The sequence below is a fragment of the Populus nigra genome, chromosome 15, assembly GCF_951802175.1.
Source record: "Populus nigra chromosome 15, ddPopNigr1.1, whole genome shotgun sequence".
Lineage (NCBI taxonomy): Eukaryota > Viridiplantae > Streptophyta > Magnoliopsida > Malpighiales > Salicaceae > Populus > Populus nigra.
In genome coordinates, this window is record NC_084866.1 from 7,192,912 (window position 1) to 7,208,600 (window position 15,689).

General features: G+C 28.9%; 1 protein-coding gene across 1 annotated transcript; it reads left to right on the plus strand.

The window, feature by feature from the left end:
• Nucleotides 1-8,096: 8,096 nt before the first annotated feature.
• LOC133673746 (eukaryotic translation initiation factor 3 subunit K-like) lies at nucleotides 8,097-11,428 on the plus strand. The gene is made up of 8 exons (XM_062094630.1): nucleotides 8,097-8,400; nucleotides 8,476-8,532; nucleotides 8,633-8,683; nucleotides 8,768-8,830; nucleotides 9,100-9,150; nucleotides 9,236-9,302; nucleotides 10,298-10,380; nucleotides 11,026-11,428. Exons 1-8 carry the CDS (start codon nucleotides 8,260-8,262, stop codon nucleotides 11,227-11,229), a joined length of 717 nt encoding a protein of 238 aa, XP_061950614.1. The 5' UTR covers nucleotides 8,097-8,259; the 3' UTR covers nucleotides 11,230-11,428.
• Nucleotides 11,429-15,689: the final 4,261 nt, after the last annotated feature.

Genomic DNA, 15,689 nt, shown 5'->3' on the forward strand with positions numbered 1-15,689 from the left:
ATCTCATAACTTTCTTGGAGGCTTTGTAATAATCAATTCCTGGATTATTTTAATATCTACCGAGCATTTTTATTGCAAATCTTATGTCATACTTAGTACATACCTAATTAGATATCAAATTGCCAACCAAGGATACATAAAGTAATGTTTTCCGTTTCTTACTTTTCTAAGTATTTTTCAGACATTGACTTAGATTAAATTTATCATTCTTCACTATGAGTGTTGCATTAGCTTTACGGGTTTTGAATTTCTTTAAAACTCTAATTAGGTATCAAATTGCCAACCAAAGATACATAAAGTAATGTATTCCGATTTTTCAGACATTGACTTAGATTAAATTTATCATTCTTCAGTATGAGTGTTGCATTAGCTTTATGGGTCTTGAATTTCTTTAGAACTCTTTCAATATAGGCTTTATGAGACATATATAATGTCCTTTTAAACCTGTTTCTGTGAATATTTACGTCAATAACATAACTAGCTTCACCTATATCCTTTATTTCAAAGTTCTTTAAAAGAAATTCTTTAGTATCCTTTAGCAAAATTTCATCATTGGTTGCAAATAGGATGTCATCCACGTATAAGACTAAGAAAATACACCTACTCCCACTGAACCTAAAGTATATACAAGTTATCCACAATGTTTTCAATAAAACCATAAGAGGTAACAACATTATAAAATTTTAAATACCAACTTCGGGAGGCCTGTTTTAGTCTATAAAATAACTTCTTTAACTTGCAAACTCATTTCTTACCTTTATCATAACAAAATCCTTCAGGTTTTTCCATATATACCTTTTTAGCTAGAACTCCATTAAGAACAGTTGTTTTCACATCCATTTGGTATAGCTCTAGATCAAAATGAGCTACTAGAGTCATTATGATTCTAAATGAATCCTTTTTTATACTAGGAAATATGTATCATGGTAGTCAATGCTTTCTATTTGTGTAAAACCATTGGCTACTAATCTAACTTTATATCTCTTAATGTTACCATTTGAGTCCTATTTGGTCTTATGGATCCATTTACAGCCTATAGCTTTAACTCATTTTGGTAACTCAATTATTTATGATACTTGGTTTTTAGCTATAGAGTCCATCTCTTCTTTCAATATATTGTTGCAAACCTTAGAGTTTTCCCCACTTATAACTTGTGAAAACCTAATAAGTTCATATTCTAGTCCAATATCAAAGTCAAATTCAACTAGGTATACTAGATAGTCATCTGAAATGACTGTTCTTCTTTCTCTTGATGATCTTCTAACATCTTAATTTTCACTCATAACTTATGGGTGTTGAACTTTGGTTCAATGATGACTTGTTCCTTTTAAGATGGTAGTTCTTGAATTAGTTGTTCCTCCAAAATACCAGGGGTTTGATATACTTTGGGAATAAACAAGATATCTTTATTCATGAGAGTATTGTCTTGATCTCGTGTTTTCTCTCATTGTATCTTTCAAGAAATATAACTCCCCCTAGTATCATTAATTTCTATAAACTTCATATTTCTTACCCTAACAATTCTAAGAGTATTTGAGGGATAATAAAACTTATAATTTTTAGAATTTTCTGCATAGTTTATAAAATATTTGCTTACAATTCTAGGATCCAATTTCTTTAATTATGGATGATATACTTTAACCTCAACAGAACAACCCTAAATGTGTAAATATCTTAAATTGAGTTTCCATCCTTTCCATAATTCAAATGGTGTTTTAGGAACCACCTTTGATGGAACTTTTTTTAAGATATTCATTGATGTCTTTAAGGTTTCACTCCACAAAAATAAGAGTAGTTCATTACTTTCTAACATACTCTTAACCATATCCATATGGACATAATTTTATCTTTCAGCAACACCATTTTGGCAAGGTGTTTCCAATATGGTATATTGTTCAATGATACCTTCTTCTAAGTAACATACAACCGAACCTTTTATTTGCCTATATTCTATGTATATTGTGCAAAAGGCTCACCTCAGTATGATTTGTGATGCTAGTATGTGGTGGTTCAAGGCTAGATTTTCGATTGAAAAGTGTTGTTGGCAGTTCCCTCTAGTGGCTACAACTATTCTTTGTGTTAATAATATCTAGTAATAACAATTGTGGAGAGAATACTATGGAATTGTTGAGGTGGTTTTTAGAGTGAGAATTCCTACCCCCTATGTATGATGTTGACCTTTTTTAAATGGAAAAGAAAGGTTACAATTATGGAATTTGATGATGAAAATTAGACTGGATTTTTATCTTGATAATAGAAAATTAGGGATGGATTTGTTGAGAATTGACTAGGGGTTGATTGTTGGATTTTTAGGATTAAATTTATGTAATCTTGGGATTGAATTGGCTGGGTTTTTGGAAATGCTAAGAATTCAATTGAGTCCTAAAATCTTATTGCCTTTTTCATTGTAGTCCCTTGCTTTTTGGATTTTCAATTAATTAGGGTTTTAATCTTGGAGTTTATTTTTAATTTCACCCTTAATTAAATTAATTAATCCTTTTAATTTGATTGTATTTTCCAATTTAGTCATTGGTTCTTCAAATATTTTAATTAAAGACAAGCTAAATCTTTTTCCTTAATTACTTTTCAATTAAGTCTCCAATTACACCTAAATTTATACTTGATTTTTTCCTTCCTGCACTTAAAGAGTATTTGGCCGTGTGGCTGCGGTTGCTTTTCAAGTAACTTTGTGTGTCAAAATGCATGTCAATGATGTTTTTTTATTTTTTAAAAATCATTTTTGACATCAGCACATCAAAATGATCTAAAACATACAAAACATATTAAATTTTAGCAAAAAAAAATTAATTTTTTGAGAACGCGGTTTGCACCGCGTTCCCAAACATATTCTTAGTTTTAGGCTTGTAAAATTTCAATTATTTGTATAATTTTATTCCTAATTGCATGTTATTTTTTGCTTTTTATATAGTTGTTTTTTTATTTTTATGATTATTTATAACTCATTCTGACATATAAAATTGGTTTATGAAAATAATAATACACACAAACTACCAGTGAGAAACCTCCTAAAACTCTTTTTAGGAGAGAGGAGTCACCACTCCTTATATGCTAGCTCTTTCTTTTCTCTACTCTACCTATTTGTATAGATGAAATGTATACAATATTTTTTGTGTAGAAAATATAAGGCATAATATTCTATTTATAGAGAAAACTTAATAACCTTATAAATATCAAAATATCACTTTGTCTCCTGAATAATATTACATATATTATTTTATGATAGTTTTAGAAATTTATGCAACCAAGTCTTTTCTTGATTTTGCTAAGTCTAGAATTGTAATCCTCTATATTAATTACATTCTAATTTTTAGTTTCTAAAACTTATTTACAATCAATCATTCTTGATTAATTATTCTAATTTAATTTCTAACCAATGATTCTTATATGTATGACCCATTAAGTTCTTAAATATGTTAGACCAAATATAAGTCATGTCCTAAATAAAATATGATTAAATAAATTAAATAATTTAATTTATTATCAATTCACCAATTAATTAATTTATATTTGAAGAACAAGGGCACCGTTAAGAAATATATTATGATCTTCTAAATATTAGAAAAATCATAAGTGATTTAACTTAACTTTTAAGTGACAAGTTTCTTAATGTAATTATTATAATTTTTTTTTGATTTGGACATTATAGCATTGAGTGCATATGCTATATCAAACATGTTTGTTTTCAATACTATAATCATTGATTTTTTGAATAAGGTTTGAAACTCTCTTTAAATCTTGTTTTATCTTGTGTAAGGATTTCATAATCAACACTATTTGAGAATATGTTAAACATTTTTTCCAATTCACCTAGGGTGATGAATCCTTTCTTGATCATTCAAATACCTTATATAGTTCATACAATACCTAATATTTGTCTATTTGTTACCATTGATTAAGACAACAAGTAATGAGGATAAAAACATAACATTCTTTATATAAGATAACTTGATGATCTCAAGTCATCACTTATAAATTGACACGTGAGTCTTTCCATAAACATAAGTGATCTCTATATAAAAAATCTTCATGCGGGTCAGTGTATATGTCATTTTATAAGTACCCACATATTAGTTCCATATACCCCCCTATATCTTAACTTATGAGAACAACTACTTTCTTTCATAAATATCATAATATGTAACAGTCTCAATGACTAATTAATGTCAAATCTTAATAGAGCATTGATTAGGAACATTTAGGAATAATGTTTTGATACAATAAGAATCTCATAATTATAATCACTTTATAATTTCCTTTTCAAAGAATTTTTATTCCAAGAACTTTATATTTACTCTAGACTCATTAATCAAACATAAATGAATATAAAAAATAAAGAATATATTTATTATTAATACATATATTTCTTACATAAATAAAGTTAGTATCATATGTAACCAACCGATTGAATCCAAAGAATATAGACTAACAAATATAGGTTATAACATATAAATGAGATTACATTAAATGAACATTCAAGATTCTTGATGGGTGAATCAAAATGATGTTGTTTTACATTTAAAAGTGGAAACCTATAAAAAATATCAAGGATCGTTTTGTAGGTTAGGATAAACATTTAAAAAATAACTTATTTTTTTTCCTAACAAAATAACTTTTTTACTCAAAAGTAGCCAAACAATGTCGTTTTGCACTTAACCAAGTGAAACCGTTCATTTGAACATGAAATTTAATGTCGTTTTTTTTTTCATATTTGTACATTTTCTCTTGCTAACTTTTTTTTAAATATGAGGTGTCTTTGAACTAGTTTACATGTTACTCGAGACCAAATCTCTCTAATGTAGCTATTTTATGAGGGCACCCTTATATTAGCCTAGTGCATTTAGAGGAGTTCAATTTGAAAATCCATTATGACATTGAATACCAAAGCTGGATACCTGAAATAAGGAAACGATGACCAATAAGCCTCTAGTCTAATGGTGGTGAGTTCCTTACAATTGCAAGAGGTCATAAGTTCAACTCCCTCCTCTAGAGTATTAAAGATTAGAAAATGTCCAAGTACTAAATAAGGCAAGAGTAACCCCTTATTTTTGTAGTGACATTCATCTTAGTTCGTTGTAGTAACCCCTTTACCACTTATATAAAAATAAACAGGTTCTTAACCATCTATTGTTGGTTATAGGGTTCTATTTATGAAAAAAAAAGAAATAAGGAAGTGTGATATCTTCTCATGCACATATTTATTAAAGTGTTAACTCCTTATATAGGACTTAAGTTAAAATAATTTAATTTTGGAGTCTTATCGGAAAAATAGATGGTAAGACAAATCACTATAATTGAGTTAAAATATGATAAAAAAAAGTCATTTAAACTTAGATTTAAAGTTTGATTATTTTTATAATCAAACTTAAATATTATTATAAACAAACTTAAATAGTTTACTTGAAATGTTTGTGAATATAAAATATATTTTTGTTTGTTTATTCTAAAAAAAACTTATTATAAAATAATATAACGTTATTTCATAGATACAAAATAATTATAAAATATATATAAATTGAAGTAAGAGGCTAAGGCCCTATTTGTTTGTAAGAAAGTAGTTTCTTTTGGGAAAGTGACTTCCTTGGAAAGTGAATTCCGGAAAAGTAAATTATTTTTTGATGTTTGGTAGTGTCATGGAAAATAAGTTGAAAAATACTTTCCAGTATTTGGTTATGTTATAGAAAATGAGCTGGAAAATAGCTTATTAATGTTTTTTTTTAAAAGTTTATTAAAATAATAAGGAATAAATCTTACAAATTAAGAAGTTGAATGAGAACGGAATTGGAAAAAAAATCTAATTTCATAAATTATCTCAAATAAAATAAATAATAATCAAAATAATAGAGATCAAATATAACAGATAAAAAAATTAAAAGATGATGAAATTAAAATAATAATAATTACAATTTCATAACTCATTTTAAATTAAATAAGTAACAATAAAAAAACTGAGAACCAAATTTGATAGATACAAAATTTTAATTAAAAAAATAATAAGAGAAAAGTAAATAACAATCATAAAAACAGAAACCAAAGTTAATATAAAAATTAAATTTTAAAGGATAAAATTGAAAAACAAAATTCAAACAAAACATATAACAATAAGAGTTTGAGAATCTAAAAATTGAAATAATTTGAAGATAAATATAAAACTGAAGCTCGATTTTATTTTATTTAGACAAAACAATGTGAACTAGATTTGATTTTGACAAACCAATCCTAAACAATTATATGAAAATCTAAAAACTATAGGAAAATCATTGTAGCAATCGATAGTAAAAGTCTATTTGCCCTTCTCAAAACAAGAAAAATAACTAAATTACTAGCTATTGGAGGTACTATGGATTTTTTTTACAAGGGTTTATTGATCATTACTATATTGATCTCTTTGTTTTTTTTATTTTTATTCATAGTAAAATGACTACATTATCTTTGGAATTAAATTTTCTAAAATTGATGCCCATGAGATTTTTTGTATTTTTATGCACAGTAAAATAACTAAATTACTCTTAAAAAGCAAAACCACATTCACTAGTTGTCAGGGGTGTTTTGGTGATTTCACTATGATTTGTTTCGATATAAATAGATCGATGGAGGAGCAATTTAGTAATTTTTAAAATACAATATTATTTATTAAAAAAATTGTTGATGCAACTACACTCGTCACCGTATGGGTTGCTCCCATGCCATTCAAGCTACGCATGGAAAGGTGTTAGATGACCAAACGATAGTTTTCACGATGACGTTCGAATCATCTCAACGATCTCTCGATTCTGGTGTTATGTGTGGTGGAAGGAGTTCCGATTTGGTACTGACAACCTTTTTTTTTTTTTCTCTCTACACCTCGATTTTTGCTCTAACCCTGTAAAATTTCGAAACAACCCTTCAATTTATTTTTCCTTAAGATTTTGTTTTTATTTCTTTGATTGCTATTTGTTTTATTTGAAGTAGTTTATGAAATTGAGTTTTTAATTTCATCATCATTTAATTTTTTGTGTCAGATTTGGTCCTTATTTTTTTTATTGATATTTGTTTCGTTTGAATTATTCTTTATGATTGGATTTTGTTTTACGATTTCATCCCTCTTCAATTTCTTTTCGTATTAAATTTGATCTTTATTTTTTTATTGCTATTTTTTTAACTTTGATAAATTTTTTAAATTGATATTTTTTTAGCTTAATCTATCGACATTAAATTGATTAAGAATTTAACTTTTTAATTGAGTCAGGGTCTAGAATTGCACAGGTTGTAGGTTTGAGAGATTAACCCAAGTTTACTTCTTTTTTTTCTAAGCTCATGTTTTTTTTTTAATTTCATCCTTCAAAATTTATTTTTTTGGAGATTAAACTTTGTTATTTTTTAAAAATTTTCTTCTATATGATTTTTCATTGATTTTGAAAATAACTCCAGTTATATCAAGCATTTTTATTTGTTGTTTTTTTAAATTTATTTTTAAAGATATTTTATTTTTTAATTAGATTAAATTAATTAATTAAAAATAAGTATGAGATACTTATTTTTGATATTTTGAAAAAGAAAATAATTTTTTATTGGGTGAACATCATTTTATTGGAATGAATAATTGTTTGATTAAATATTTTTTTTCAAAGAAACAAAATTATTATACACAACTAGGTGCATACTCCATATTGCGAGATTAAATATCTTAATTTATATCTATTTTTTAGTTTTTTTAGTTTAGACTTTACCTATCATTAACTTTTTTTTTCTTACATTTATTAGTATATATAATATTTGATTTATTTAATTAGATGCATATATAAATTTTTTAGTTTTTTATTAAAATTATTTTTATAGCCAAAAACATATTGAAAGAATCTACATATTTATTTGTTTTTTTGCTAAGAAAATAAAATTATTTTATCTATACATAAGTGCGAGTGAGTTAACTAATATTTATTATGGACCGAGCTTGATCACACCCTAAAGAATAAACAAGTACTTGCCTCCTGTATCCAATAATAATAATAATAATAATAAATAAATAAATAAATAATTGTGGCTCGTAAAAGGAAAAAAGAAAAGAAAAAGAGGGGGGCATAGAGGTATTTCAAAGAAATTTATTGTTAATGTTTTCTGTACCCTAAAGAAAACCTTCTTCATCATCTGTTCGCAATCCCTCTCGCTCTCTTAAAACCATCTCACAGATTAAAAATTGAATCAGTGATAGATAATAAGTCATAAAAAAATTAAATTCGAAATTAAAAAAAAGGTAAAAGAATGGGTAGGGAAAGAGAGGCTCCTCAGAAACCTCAACAACAACAAGAAGAAGTAGTCTCATACACAGTGGAGCAGCTGGTTGCCGTCAATCCCTACAATCCTGACATCCTCCCCGATCTCGAAAACTACGTTAACGAACAGGTCTCTTTCTCTCTCTATTTTGTTTCTCTTTTCTTCGTTTTTCACTGTTTTTAAGGAGAAAAAAACATTTGACAGGTTTCTTCGCTAACATACAGTCTGGATGCAAATCTTTGCCTTCTTCGCCTCTATCAGGTATTTGTTTGTTAAGTCTTGTCTTCCTTAAATTTGATTTGATAATATTAATGTTTATGCTTTGTTGTTGTTACTTTTGTTATTTTTTACTCAATTGCAGTTCGAGCCAGAGAGAATGAGCACCCAGATTGTGGCTCGTATTCTCATTAAGGTCTAGACGGTTAAAGCCCTTAAGCTTAAATGATTTTAAATGCTTTATTAGATTGTAATGCTTGCTAACTCTTTTTTGGAACAGGCACTCATGGCAATGCCAGCTCCTGATTTTGGCCTTTGTCTCTTTTTGATTCCAGAACGAGTGGTATGTTCTCTCTTTTTTTGCCCCATGCTCCTGTAGAACTGTGTGAAATCATGCATTTTGACATTATTCAAAGTCCGATAAGTACAATAAGGGGAGGCTTTATCGCGGGATTCAGTTTGTTCCCTGGGAACTGCGATGTTATAAATGACATCCAAATGTCTGGTTTTTTAACTTTTTTTTTCCTGAGTTGAGTTGAATTGGTCCTTTGAAAACATAGATGGTATGCTGGTTATCTATTTAATTCTTTATTCATTTTATATACTTTTCAGCAAATGGAGGAACAGTTAAAGACACTGATTGTTCTCTCACATTATTTGGAGGTACATCTCTGCTCTGTTACTGGACTTGGACATGTACATTTGTGTGAAATAATGGATAATAAATCATCTACGTCTTCATTTGCAGACAGGAAGGTTCCGTCAATTCTGGGATGAAGTTGCAAAGAATCGCCACATAGTTGAAGCCGTCCCAGGTAAGAGTTAGTTCTGATGGTTGCTTTCTTATCCTTAGCTATACCCTTTTGTTGTCTCTGTTGCCTAATTGTCTAGATAGACATGTAATTAACGTTCAAGTACTAACATTTTAGAGGTCTTAGATCATCTTTACAAATAACAAGAGTACATGCAGTGTTGTCAAGAGGCGCCTTTTGCGCTCGTGAGACCCCATCACCTTTTATTTTTCCAAGCGAGATGATTTAACTAGGCGCTTGCCTAGAGTGCAAGCACTAGGCGCTAAAGCGAGTGCTGGTCAAAATATATGTTCTTTTCCTTGTTTTAATTGATGTGTTTTGACCTATTTGTCCATATTCTTTCCATTCACCACCAAAAATAATTTAAGGGTATAGACATAGAGTTTTTAAAAGTAAAGAGTAGGGTTTAAAAATAAAAAAGGATCATCAAAATAGAGCTTTAAAATTTAAAAAGGATCATCAAAATAGAGCTGGAGGCACATTTGGCAAGCCATTCTTTTCCAAAGAATCAAGTACATCTTTTTTTTTGTTTCTTCTTCATTAATTTTCTTCGTTTTCTTTCTTCTTCACATGTGATCTCTCTCCTCATCTCATTTCTTCTTCACATGTCAAGGGAGTTTGTTTTCCCTTGCTTTTGTTACCAAGTCGGTGATCATATATGGCTCCTGTTGTTGCCGGTGATGCCGCCTTCTATTTCTCTTTTGTATGTTTGTGTATTTTGGCATATAAGAGGTCTAAATTGCTAGAGTTTAAAATGTCATGTAAGCGAGCTTATGCATGGATTTGCTTGTGTTGGTAATTATAGGCTGTGGTAGTTTTGATTAGCGTACAATCATCCTCTTCATTCTGCCCTACAAATAAAGAGAGTTTGACTTCCATTGCTTATGCTATCAAGTTAGTGATTTTATTGTTCCCACTGTTATTGGTGATGCCTTCGTGTATTTTCCTTTATTTGTTTGTATAGCATGTCCTTTGGTTTATAAGTAGTCTGAATGCAGGTTTTGAGCAAGCAATCCAAGCCTATGCAATTCACCTACTTTCTTTGACTTATCAAAAGGTTCCTAGGTCTATGCTGGCTGAGGTATGCTTCCATTTAATGCTTTGAAAATTCTTGTTTAATATATATGTTGAACTTTGCTTTATTTTTGTGTCTGTTCTGTGGTTTGTTTGATACATTGAAATCAGTGGTGGAAATCTTGTATCATTTAGAAAAGCTGAAAACATGTGGCAGACCTGTATTAAATAAGTGACAGTTTAGTTTTGAAAGTGTTTGTTTATACGTTTTAAAAGTGTTTTTAAATTTTTTTTTATTTTTTTATTAACTTCAAATTAATATGTTTTTAGTGTTTTCAAATCATTTTAATGTGCTGATGTCAAAAATAATTTTTTTTTTTTTTAAAATCATTGGCATGTATTTTGACACGAAAATTTATTTGAAAAGCAACCGTAATCCCACTCCAAACAAACTAAGCAGGTTGCGGGTAAACTGGTGTCTGATTTTGAAAATAGCATGCTTGTCATTAGTTCTTTTAAACATGAAGTATAACGTTCGATGCTTAGCTTAAGGTTTTTTTTTTTCCATTATACTTTGCGTTTATCTTCTGCATCCATTTCATTTGGTGTGATGAGAAAGATTCGTACACTTTTTAACTATATCTATGTCTATATCAACTTTAGTTATATCGTCTATGCCAAAATCTTACTTAACTGGGCATGCATGTGGCAGGCTATCAACATTGAAGGTCTATCCTTGGACAAGTTCCTGGAACAACAGGTGTCCAGTTGTGGTTGGACATTAGAGAAGGGTCATGGGCAGGTACAACTCATTGTCCTACCCAGTAATGAATTTAACCATCCTGAGCTAAAGAAGAACACTGCAGATAGCATTCCTTTAGAGCATGTTACCCGCATCTTCCCCATTCTTGGTTGAGGGGCTAGGGATTTTTCAATTTGTTCCTCGTATCAGCGAAAGCTCTGGGATTCTAGTTCCCAGTAACTGTGCTTAGATGCTTATGATTTTGGTGCTACTGTAACCTTATTGCTTGTTTGTTTTTGTATCTGGGATTTAGTCCAAACAATGGAGAGGAGAGTTGATAAACCTTATAATGAATCTTCGCTTTTTTTTTTTTTTTTGCCCGTGTTGTGAGTTGGATGCGGAACTTTGGTTTAGATGCTAACAATGCATTGCAATTTTGAACCCAATTTCTGTTGATAACAACACAGCAATTAATATTAGGCAACAAAAGGAGTTGGAAAGACAACAAACACTTCCGTTTCTACAATATTGTTTTCGGGCAGAAGGAAAAAGAGGCTCCTAGCTAACAAAAACATAAGATAGCTCAGTATTTAATTATAAACACATAAAAACATCATGAATTGTAATACTATAATAATGCTTTTGTCATTCTTAACAAAAATCAATACAAAAATCAATGAATTGTTATTGAGGGTAATATAATCAAGGCAGATTTTTCAAGACTCATTAATAGTCATTGTTGAATTAATCCAGATAGATCAATCTTTTAATATTAAATTATTCTTAAAAGAAAAAAAAAATTAAACTAGTATCCAAGGGTTTATTTATTTATTTCTTTTCATAATAATTTTTTAGTTCTAATCAAAAGCAATTTCATATTTTAATAAATATAAAATATAATTTAACAATCAAAAGTCGTTCAACCTTCTCTTCTTAGTGGTCGGTCGCGTGTACATTGTATATAATGGTTGAACTTCAATTGATATTTTTTCTTCTTCTCCCTCTTTTTTCTCTCCTCTCCTTAGGTTTTGCGTTGGCATGCCAAAATATAAAGATATCTTGTCATTTTTTTAAATCCAACTTGGTCCTTATTATTTTGATTGTTATTTTTTTTACTGATCGTTTTTTCTTTAATTTCATCCCTCATTAATTGGTTTTATATAATTTCTTTATCAAATTTGGTCCTCATTATTTTGATTGCTATTTATTTTGTTTTTTTTTTTATCTTTTCTTGATTGATTTTTTTCTTCAATTTCCTCCATAATCATTTGGTTTTATTTAATTTTTATATCAAATTTGATCCTTAATCTTTTGATTGATGTTTTTTTCTTATCCTTTTTTTAATTGAATTTTGTTTTCAACTTATCTCTTAAATTTTGAAATTTATTTTTATGTCAAATTTGATCCACATTATTTTTATTGCTATTTGTTTTGTTTTTTATTTTTTTATTGCATTTTTTTTTCAATTTTATTCCTTGGTATTTTATTGATTGAGAATTTTTCTTCGCTATTTCTTGAGGTTAATCTTGGGCTTATGACCAGAGTCACGGGTTTTGAAGGTTAACACTGATTGACTTTGGTCTGTTTATTAGGGTTTTTTTTTTTTATTTTTATCCTTCAACATTTGATTTGGTTGGAATTGGTCTCAATTTTGTCTTTTAACATTGAGTTATTTGATAATTGAGTTTTATAGTTTAATTCAATTTTATTTTGAGGAGGTTACCCTAATATCATGATCAGATCGCAGATTTTGCATGCTGACCAAGATGGGCTCGAGTAAGGATTTTTCTAACTTTTTTTGATATTTTTTTAATTTCATCTATTAATATTTTATTCCCTGGAAATTGAGCTTTGATTTTTTTATTTTTTATTTTTATGAGGTTATCACGTTTCTACTTAGTTTTTGCTTCGTTATCAAAAACAATCTTTCAACATTTGATTTTTTTAAATTATTTTTTTTACATTTTATCCTTCAGCATTTGATTGATTGAGAATTAATATTCATGCTTTTTTCTATTAGCTTTCTTTTCTATAGGGTTATCCCAATCTTAAATCCATGATTGTGATGTTAGTAGGTTAACCCGATTTGATTTGGGTCTTTTTTTAAAAAAAAATTAAAATAGTATTTTAGTTTTTCCCTTCAACATTGGATTGTTTGATAATTGAGTTTCATAGTTTCATTCAACTTGCTTTCAATGAGGTTACCCTGATATCATGACTATATCATATCACAAGTTTGACATGCTAACCCAAAAATGCTTTTGAGTCGGATTTTTTTGTCAATTTTTTTATCGTTGTATTTTTTATTCATATTATTAAATTACTTGAGCTTATTAAACCAAGTCAAGTCAATAACCCAAATTTTTAATTTCTTCATTTTTTTAAGAACACTTGCATCGTCTTAGCATCTTTTTTTTTTATGTTGGAAAAAATTGGTTGTGGGATACCTATCTAGTTCTTATTTAAATAGAGTTTGAGAGCATATATTGGTTGATATGACATTCTTATTTACATATAAGAGTTTTGTTTTTAGAATTTAGCACAGTCAAAAGGAGGAAAACGACAGTATCCAAAAATATTTACAAAAATAAAATAGTTTGGCGAGTTGCATGCAACATCTACAACTTATGAGTCGTATACGTTGCTTGTGACTCTTATCAAATTAAAACCCCGTTCTCGTTCCCGTTCCTGTTCCCTTTACCTTCCTTTTCTTTCCCTATTTCTCTCCTCCTCCTTCATTGCACCTTTCTCTTGCAGTGACCGACCCACCCATTTTCTATCTCCCCCATTGCAAATCCACAAACTAGTAGGTGCGTGACATCACTACCCTCTCTCTCTCTCTCTCTCTCTCTCTATCCACCACGACAATAGTCTCAATGAAAAGTGCAAATCAATGCATTCATTAGGTGCATTATGTATTATGAGAGGCTCATATAGTAGCATACCACTACTTGTGAAGGACTTGATGAGATAAGATGTGTTCTAGCCAATAATACACTTAAAATTATATTTAAAGATATCAAAAACTTAAAACAATGATTATCTAAACTAATACACCGAAGTTATTGGAACGAAGACTCCAACCCAACAATTATAAGGAATCGTGAACTAAAAGTATAAGAAAAAGCATTAGAAAGACAAATAATTTTTAATAAGTTCAAGACTGTTCAATAAAGAACCAATAGATATGAGCAATCCTCACACAAGCACACAAAAGTTGCAGCAAAATCAATAATAATTCAATTTATAGTATCAAAATAAACTTAACTCCAATAGACTAATGAACTGACATTAAAACTCAAATAAAATAACCCAAAGTTTATAAAATAAATAATAAAAATGCAAAACTATAATAAATAACACTGCTGCCACACTTGACCCAAAACAAGTTGCTGAAACAAACCTCCCTTGCATAAATATGTGATGTGCTGAGTTGGTCCCCTTGAATTGCGGATTTTATTCCTCGAGAAACACATGGAAAAGCTGATGACTTGGAATCCTTAATCAATATTCAAACTTTGACTTGCAAGATAAAAGAAACCACTTGCTAAATAATTCCTCAAGCTGCTGCCTGTATGCCCATTCCACGCAAGGAATCCGTGCAAAATAAGAAAGCTGTATTATATAAAATTTATATATAAAAAATAATAATACAATTCTCACGTAATAACTTTTAATTTTTATCATAAAACCTTTCCACCCTTTTATTGCTATAAAATTCTAATCTTATATAAAATAAAATCTCTGAAATTTTTTAGTCATGTTATAGGAAGGTTTAACAATCAAATAAAAAATTATGCTTATCAATAAAAGACTATAAATTAAAAAAATCAAACCCAAAACTATCTCTTTAATATTCTTGGCCCTTGATCATGTAAATGACCTAGTCAAAATATCTGATGGATCATTTCATAGTGTTTGTCGATACTCATCCCCCTCTATTAGTACTACAAGTTTATCATCGAGTTGAACAAGTTGAGGTTTTGTAGACCCGCGTCCATGAGCTAGGGTAATTTTTAGATGCATTTAGATTATATGCTTTGGTTTTATAAAAAAATATCAATTTAGTTTAAATTTAATTAAATGTTATGTGAATTTTTATTGTGTTTAATTATAAATTATGAATGGTTAATTTTAATAAATTGAGAAGCGTTTAGTTGACAGTTGACGAACATTCAATGATTACATGATCGTGTTCAAATGATTTGAATCAGCACCTTTAACATTTAAGAAATGTGACTTTTAGTGAGATGGACTCAACTAGAGACCAGCCAGAAAGAAATTGAGAGACTGTCCCTTGGGAGAAAGAAACTATTTAATTTAGTGGTCGGTCTGTGTACCCATTCAATGCAATGCTTGGATCCGATGGTCTCTTATTTATTATTATAAAGCTCCTACAAGATGCGAAAGGATGCTCTTGCCTAGATTAATAATATTGTGAGAAGAAAAAACTCGAAGTGTATTTGAAATGCTAGAATAAAAGTGGTAGTTTTCCTTTAATAAAATCACTTCTCTTCCAAAAAAATAGTAATCACGATACCAAGTTATTTATATCTCAAGTTCTTCTTTGATTGTCTAAATTTGAAAAGCGCGTGGATAAAACTCGAATGATTACCTTGTTAAAAGTTGTTTGT

Bases quoted from the DNA above. Each gene is read 5' to 3' on its own strand.
- LOC133673746 (XM_062094630.1), top strand. From the start codon at position 8,260: ATGGGTAGGGAAAGAGAGGCTCCTCAGAAACCTCAACAACAACAAGAA. The intron at 8,533-8,632 runs GTATTTGTTTGT...ACTCAATTGCAG, and splicing joins GCCTTCTTCGCCTCTATCAG to TTCGAGCCAGAGAGAATGAG. The intron at 10,381-11,025 runs GTATGCTTCCAT...TGCATGTGGCAG, and splicing joins CTAGGTCTATGCTGGCTGAG to GCTATCAACATTGAAGGTCT.